Source organism: Saccoglossus kowalevskii, chromosome 15 (genome assembly GCF_978046115.1).
Source record: "Saccoglossus kowalevskii chromosome 15, keSacKowa6.1, whole genome shotgun sequence".
NCBI classification, from domain to species: domain Eukaryota; kingdom Metazoa; phylum Hemichordata; class Enteropneusta; family Harrimaniidae; genus Saccoglossus; species Saccoglossus kowalevskii.
The window spans coordinates 33,373,744-33,382,209 of NC_140655.1; the positions used below are offsets into that span (position 1 = coordinate 33,373,744).

Consider the following 8,466-nt stretch of genomic DNA (forward strand, 5'->3'; position numbering starts at 1 on the left):
TGTTCTGGGAAAGTACTGTACCCCGTTACAATGTTCTGGGAAAGCATGGGTACCCCGTTACAATGTTCTGGGAAACCACTGTATCCCGTTACAATGTTCTGGGAAAGCATGGGTACCCTGTTACAATGTTCTGGGAAAGCATGTGTACCCCGTTACAATGTTCTAGGAAAGTACTGTAAAGGGGGTAATTATTCACTGGGTTTTAATTTAGCTTATTTCGCTGACTGGAAAAATGCGCTAAATTAAAACACAGTGAATATGTAAAATTTAGCATAGAACACATTATCTAAATGACGAAACCGTGAATTTAAAACCCACTGAATATGCCTGAATTGGTAAATCAGTGAAATTTAAACCCAGTGAAAATTAGTCATTTTACAGTACTGTACCCCGTTACAATGTTCTGAGAAAGCATGGGTACCCCGTTACAATGTTCTGGGAAAGCACTGTACCCCGTTACAATGTTCTTGGAAAGCAATGTACCCCATTACAATGTTCTGTGAAAGCACTGTACCCAGTTACCATGTTCTGGGAGAGTACTGTACCCCGTTACAATGTTCTGGAAAAGCAATGTACCCCATTACAATGTTCTGTGAAAGCACTGTACCCAGTTACCATGTTCTGGGAGAGTACTGTATCCCGTTATAATGTTCTGGGAGAGTACTGTACCCCGTTACAATGTTCTGGGAGAGTACTGTACCCCGTTACAATGTTCTGGAAAAGCACTGTACCGCGTTACAATGTTCTGGGAGAGCACTGTACCTCGTTACAATGTTCTGGGAAAGCACTGTAATCCGTTACAATGTTCTGGGAGAGCACTGTACCCTGTTACCTCATACTGATGCTATCTGAGAATGCTGATATTCTTGGCAGTGAGATGTATCATACTAGAGTTGACTACAGGATCACGCCAAATTATTCTGCCAAAATTTGTTGAAACCTGGATTAATGAGCGAGATAAATCAATTGTGTAAATAATGTTTTATGTTTTACAGGGTTGTCTATGTTTGGCCGCATGAATGGGAACTTATTGTAGACTCATTTAAAATAGATCACATCATAAAAATAACCCAGCATTACGGAGAAGATGGTAAAACAAAAACATTTACATCACAACCAGGTAACATTATACAGTTTTATTCTACAGACAACATAGCTTGCTATCTGTAGTTCAGAGTCCTTTGGATGTTTTAGTCATATCCATACTTTAAATATTATCATCCGCTAACATCATAATTGTGCTGCCTAAATAATAGCAGATTTATTGTTTTCCCACATCATCTGTTGGGTACTATCATTTGAGTGAGAATTATTCAATTTACAGAAATCTGTGAAGAGTGCATTGCAATGAGAATTAGTAAAGAGGAGATGGAAAGCAAAGACTATACAGATGAAGTGATCTATGTCAGAAAGTTGACAGACTCTAAAAAACCCAATTTGTCAATGCTGGAAAGCATGGAGGACCCAGCTGATGTCAGTGATAGTAATTTGAAAGAGGATAGTGATCCAGATTTCACTCAGAACCAGGTTAGTTCAAATACATAATATGATGGTAAATATTTTCAGATACATTCTATTTGTAAGGCTCTGCCCTCTATGTACAAACTCATCAGTCCCTCCTTTTGGTTACCGGTATGTAGGAACTCGTCAAGTAACAGACAAGGAACAATATAAGCATGTATCACCTATTTATGTAAAGCATTTACTTTTAATAGTCTAAAAGTACAGTAAACCAGTATTTGTCATTGCACAGAAACATATAGAAATGTATTCCATCTATTATATTTGCGTTTAGAGCCATAAAAAGAAAGAGAAGATCAGTAGTAGTGATAAGCAGGTAAAAAGACGTAGTTCTCGACATCGAAGAACGAGAGGAGAAAAACAGATTACTGTATCTGCTTCAAACACACTGAAAGAGTTGAAAGTTCAGGTAATGTTCACATAACTGATTGGACCTTGCATAAAGCATGATTTCATGTTGGGTGTGAAATGAGTGGCAAGCTTTGTACTGAGTATAAACATGATTCTGTTGATGAGGCACAGTGTGCCCTCTTAGCTGCTTGACACTAATTCTCTGATGTGTAAATGATGCAACGGAAAATCATAAATTGATATATTGATTTTGAAATAACATCTTATTATAGTTTTGGAAAATGGAAAAATGAAATTCATTTTTGTAAACAAAATAAGACATTTTAGTTTCGAAAGTTTCCTTCATCCACATCCACCAGGAAAGGTGTGTGAATGCTTAGCCTGTGATAAGAAAAGGTGTGTGAATGCTTAGCCTGTGATAGGAAAGGGTTAGTGAATGCTTAGCCTGTGATAAGAAAAGGTGTGTGAATGCTTAGCCCGTGATAGGAAAGGGTTAGTGAATGCTTAGCCCGTGATAAGAAAAAGTGTGTGAATGCTTAACCCATGATAGGAAAGGGTTAGTAAATGCTTAGCCTGTGATAAGAAAAGTGTGAATGCTTAGCCTGTGATAAGAAAAGGTTAGTGAATGCTTAGCTGTGATAAAAAAGGGGTGTGAATGCTTAGCCGGTGATAAGAAAAGGTGTGTGAATGCTTAGCCCGTGATAAAAAAAGTGTGTGAATGCTTAGCCCATGATAGGAAAGGGTTAGTAAATGCTTAGCCTGTGATAAGAAAAGTGTGAATGCTTAGCCTGTGATAAGAAAAGGTTAGTGAATGCTTAGCTGTGATAAAAAAGGGGTGTGAATGCTTAGCCCGTGATAAGAAAAGGTGTGTGAATGCTTAGCCCGTGATAAGAAAAAGTGTGTGAATGCTTAGCCCATGATAGGAAAGGGTTAGTGGATGCTTAGCCTGTGATAAGTGTGAATGCTCAGCCTGTGATGAGAAAAGGTGTGTGAATGCTTAGCCCGTGATATGCAATAGTGTGTGAATGCTTAGCCTGTGATAAAAAACATGTTTGAATGCTTAGCCTGTGATAAGAAAAGGTGTGTGAATGCTTATGCTTAAATATGAGTATAAATGTGGCCCATTTTTTAGACCCCGTCTCGACCCATAGCATGGGCTTAACAAAGTGTGCGCAAATGCTTAGCTAAGGCTAAGCACCCAAAACATCATTGTATTCAATGTTCATTTGGAAGATTTACTTCTAAATTCATAACTATTTATTTAAGTATGCAATTTCCAACATTACAATCAATGTGATCACATCCAAAGACATTCTGAAAGAAAAAGAATAACGTTTTTATAAATGTATAGCATGTACATATTACATGTTACTGAGTAATCATAGTTAAAAGACTGAAGATTTGTTTATTTCTTGTTTATTTTAACAAGTTTGGGCATTTCTTAGCCCATGCTAACTGCTCTTTTCTCTCATGTGTCATTGCAGTCTTGCCAATATGCAAACATATGAGATTAGCTTAAATCTTAGCACATACGAAACCTTAACTATACTAAATTATCAGATTTTCTATGTGAACAAATATAAGCCATAGGAGTCAACATCTAAATCTTATATTTACAGGTAATGGGATTGTTTTCAGTTGCGCCGTTTGATCAGCATTTAATGTTTGAGAGCGGTAAGAATATAACGGGAGATGTATCAACTCTTGGTGACCTTGGTATCCAGCCTGGCGATGTACTTTATTTGAAAGTAGATCTGCCGTGTGATGACCCCCTTCTCATGGATGATATCATGAAAGGTGAGGGCAACTTGCTCATCTTTTTTATAAATTGTATAATACTCCCAGTATTAACACTGTCACACGTTTGACAGTTCACAGTGCATTTAATCTTTAGAATAAAGGTGTCTATCTGTGTTTAACTTCTCTTTTGTTTTGTTTTCAGCATGTGCTCCAGAGGAAGGTTTTAAAGGTACTAAGTTATACATGATCACATTTAATCATACCAACATACAAGCCTTGAAATTGACAACATTTTATAGTGCAGTGCATGATTTGGAAAACTGCTACTGTCTTGATTACAATTACAACATGTGTTATTCCATATATGTAGTGGTGCAATCTTCCATGACTCCACATTTCATGGTATGTCCACCCCACAATAAGTACATTCCATAATTAAATTGCTGTAAGAACATTCCGCAAATACATTTTATAAGTAAATTACGTAAATATATTCCACAGGTACATTGCATGATGACTCGCATACAACACAATTATCTGGCTATTTGATTTAGCACTATTCAATTTGGCCACCTGGCACCCCTTCCCCAGGGATAGGGTTTTTAAATGACCTTCACTTATGGCACATCTTAATAGTATTATAGTGCCACACAGCAAGGATCTCTGATCTGTTCATGCTTTCCTAATTAATGTTGATAAACAATACTGAATGTACATATTTATTTTGTTTCACAGGTACATCATTATTAAGAAACTGATGACTTCATCTTTGTTTCCGAAGAAACAATTACAGGATCTCTACATTATGATCAATTTTCAAAATTGTTGCATAGTTCAAGAAAAGCATTCAATCCTATGAATACACTGCCAATTTACTTGAGTTCAATCAATTTAACTTGTATAAACGACAAATTGATAAAATTTATAAATCCATACAGGGTATGTTTATTTGTATTATAACTATTATTGTCCAAATCCTACTCAATACTTTTTATGGTGTTTGTATCTGTTTGTTTACAAATATTGTTTACAGAATTGTAAATTTAGTTATACAGTTATATAGAAGCAGCATTTAGCCATCTTTGCATATTATATAGCTAATTTGCATATCTGATTTTTAGCATTGTGTACTAGAAAAGTATATATTATAATTATTATTGAGCAGTAACACAATATTGTCTATGCCGTCAATTGCTGTAGGTTAGAATTCAATACAAATAAAATGTGCCCCTGCTCAAATGCATGTCAAGTTTGGGGTTCTTGTTGCCATACTTTAGCTCTGCTGTCATCATTCATCAACAACTTTTTCTTGAACACTACCAGTCTGATTGCTTTTATATTTGAGGTGTACATAATTTTACAGGACAGTGGTCGTCACACCGTGCATGTGCGACATTTGTCTAGATAAACATTGATTTTCAATTTTGACATAGAGGATGCATGGAGCTTATGTGACAAGTACTGAACATAGAGATCAACTACTGATCAACACTTACTAGTGTGGACAATTGAACAATTTCAACTGCCAAACCGTGCATCATAAACCGTCAAATCGTTCTTCACCAAGAAGATTGATGACATCCATATCAAAATCACTACAAACTAGCAAAATACCACAGATATTCAGATTCTATTGTCATTACACCACTAATCAAGGAGGAAATCAGTTTCCAACTTGACATTATTGCCTTGTCCTTAAACAAAAGTTCAGGGCAAGGCGTAGTTGGAAAAATGTCTGTTACCAATTGCTGGTTCCTTGTGAGTTCAACTATATGGGGAAGTGTATGCATGTGATTACTACAAACAGGTATATTTTATGCATTAGTATGAAATCTGGACCAGCCGAGAAATTGAACTGCCACACATTCATATGTTTGACTTTGTGAGCTTGATTCATGTAATGAATTTAAAAAGACGGGATGTTCTCATATACATACTCACTGGTGTACTATGACCAAGAGATATTGGGGAACCGAAATTGTAATTGCGCATTACAGAGTATGACATGATAGGAGTGTGTACAAATCTTTTGCTATCTGAGGAGTCACTGGGTGGGTGTGGCTAGTTAAGTCACACCGGCTCAATTTTATGGATGACATCCGCGCATGCATTAGTTTTCGCCTGTTTTCATATTGTCGCAAACCGCCGGCTTGTCGTAAAACTCGTTTTGGACTACCTCCAAACGCGCCAATTTTGTCGTAAATGATCTTTTGTACATGCGTATTGCGTTGCCGGGAATTCCAACATGGCGACCACGCCACCAAAATATGTGAGCATAAAAGTTCAGAGGAATAACGACGGAATTGTTGTAGACTGGTACGCAATTGACGTCGGCCAGGGAGAGTCCTGTGGATTTGGCAGGATTTTTTAGTCCCCGTTCGGACGTAGTCCGAAAACGGGGACTTATGGTTTGCCCTGTGTGCGTCCGTCCGTCCGTGCGTCCGTGCGTCCGTGCGTCCGTGATCACCTGTATCTCGAACATGCATGGACCGATTAAGTTCAAACTTCACTCATACATCACACATTATATGGGACATATGCACATGCATTTTTTTCATGATCCGATTAACGATAGCCGAATAGCGGCCATTTTAAGGCCGAAAATGCATCAAAATCGCACATTTTCACCATTCCGGACCCGGATCTCAGTTATGCATGGACAGATTTTGTTTAAATTTGGTACATACATTAAACATAATAGGACCTTGATGCACGTCTTTTTTTTTTTTGGATCGGGTTCGAAATAGCCGACTGGCGGCCATTTTGTTTTAAAGAATTCAGTTCTGGATCTGTATCTGAGACATGCTTGGATTGATCGAGTTCAAACTTCACACACACAAGGTACATCATGTCACAAATATGTATGTGCATTTGTTTCATGATCTCATTAACGATAGCCAAATGGCGGCCGCTTTAAGGTCGAAAATGCATTGAAATCGCACATTTTCACCATTCCGGACCCGGATCTCAGTTATGCATGGACGGATTTCATTCAAATTTGGTACATACATTAAACATAATAGGACCTTGATGCACGTCATTTTTTTTTTTCGGATCAAGTTCGAAATGGCCGACTGGCGGCCATTTTGTTTTAAAGAATTCAGTTCTGGATCCGTATCCGAGACATGTCTGGATTGATCAAGTTCAAACTTCACACACACATGGTACATCATGTCACAAATATGTATGTGCATTTGTTTCATGATCTCATTAACGATAGCCAAATGGCGGCCACTTTAAGGCCGAAAATGCATTGAAATCGCACATTTTCACCATTCCGGACACGGATCTCAGTTATGCATGGATGGATTTCATTCAAATTTGGTACATACATTAAACATAATAGGACCTTGATGCACGTCATTTTTTTTTCCGGATCAAGTTCGAAATAGCCGACTGGCGGCCATTTTGTTTTAAAGAATTCAGTTCTGGATCCGTATCCGAGACATGCTTGGATTGATCGAGTTCAAACTTCACACACACAAGGTACATCATGTCACAAATATGTATGTGCATTTGTTTCATGATCTCATTAACGATAGCCAAATGGAGGCCGCTTTAAGGCCGAAAATGCATTGAAATCGCACATTTTCACCATTCCGGACCCGTATCTGATTATGCATGGATGGATTTTGTTCAAATTTGGTACATACATTAAACATAATAGGACCTTGATGCACGTCTTTTTTTTTTCGGATCAAGTTTGAAATGGCCGACTGGCGGCCATTTTGTTAAAGAATTCAGTTCTGGATCCGTATCCAAGACATGTCTGGATTGATCAAGTTCAAACTTCACACACACATGGTACATCATGTCACAAATAGATATGTGCCTTTGTTTCATTATCTGCTTAACAATAGCGAAATGATGGCCATTTTAAGGCCGAAAATGCATCAAAATCACGTATTTTCACAATTCCAGAACCGGATCTCAGTCATGCATGGATGGATTTTGTTCAGATTTAGCACAATGTGTTGTACATATGCAGGTGCATTTCGGTCATGATCTGCTTTGAATGTATATGTCACTCAAATATGAACGGAACGGGGACGTGTCATTGACAATGACTTGTTTTTTTTTTTTTGCCCTCTCGCATTAGTTTTGGGGTCTCCAGAGGATGTCATTCATCAAATCATCAAATTAAAATCACTGTGGTCTTAGCTTGTATATGTATGTGGTAGTGTTGCTTATATGTGGGCTTTGAATACAAACACAACGTTCAGCACCATCAATGAGATTCGATCTACAAACCTCAGTGATGGTGATATAATCACCTCAACCTTGGGCTATCGTGTGCTGCAGAAATATTTCAAAAGATATCCGGTGATGTAATCTGTGGTATACCTTGCACTAGAAATATAAGTGATGACATCTACATTGGTGGCATAGATCAAGCAGATCATGACAAGTATCTGGAACAAGCAGATATGCGCAAATTGATCGAGAAGCCTTATCGATATATTGATCTATTAAACAATTCCATTTATGCCTCTATGGAAAAGAGTTAAAAATCGTCACAGATCATAAACCCAACTTCCAAACCTACTGCGTGAATAGAACGATGGCTAATGGACTTGCAACAGTACAACTTTATAGTTGAATATCAACCAGGCACGTCAAACCCAGCAGACTATGCTTCTAGACATCCAGTTGATTCTGATTGTACGGATACATCACAAGGGTATATCTCGTATGTGAAAGAAAATGCTTTGCTGAAGGTATTCACACGACTTCCAATGACCCGGCACTACCAGCTGTTATGTCTGCAATTAGATCAGGTAAATGGCAAAAAGCTCCACCAAAAGTATCACTATCTGAACAGTCTCGTTATGAACATGTGAAGGAAGGGCTCAC

The 8,466-nt window shown here is 37.8% G+C and overlaps 1 protein-coding gene across 1 annotated transcript in view; it reads left to right on the forward strand.

The window, feature by feature from the left end:
* LOC102804305 (ubiquitin carboxyl-terminal hydrolase 48-like) overlaps positions 1 to 4,888 on the forward strand; it is a 63,930-nt gene extending 59,042 nt beyond the window's left edge. The window contains exons 22-27 of the mRNA XM_085490742.1: positions 996 to 1,120; positions 1,325 to 1,527; positions 1,796 to 1,930; positions 3,492 to 3,669; positions 3,815 to 3,841; positions 4,348 to 4,888. Of these exons, the coding sequence (XP_085346868.1) occupies positions 996 to 1,120; positions 1,325 to 1,527; positions 1,796 to 1,930; positions 3,492 to 3,669; positions 3,815 to 3,841; positions 4,348 to 4,370 (691 nt within the window). The 3' untranslated portion in view covers positions 4,371 to 4,888. The remainder of the gene's footprint in view (positions 1 to 995; positions 1,121 to 1,324; positions 1,528 to 1,795; positions 1,931 to 3,491; positions 3,670 to 3,814; positions 3,842 to 4,347) is intronic.
* Positions 4,889 to 8,466: the final 3,578 nt, after the last annotated feature.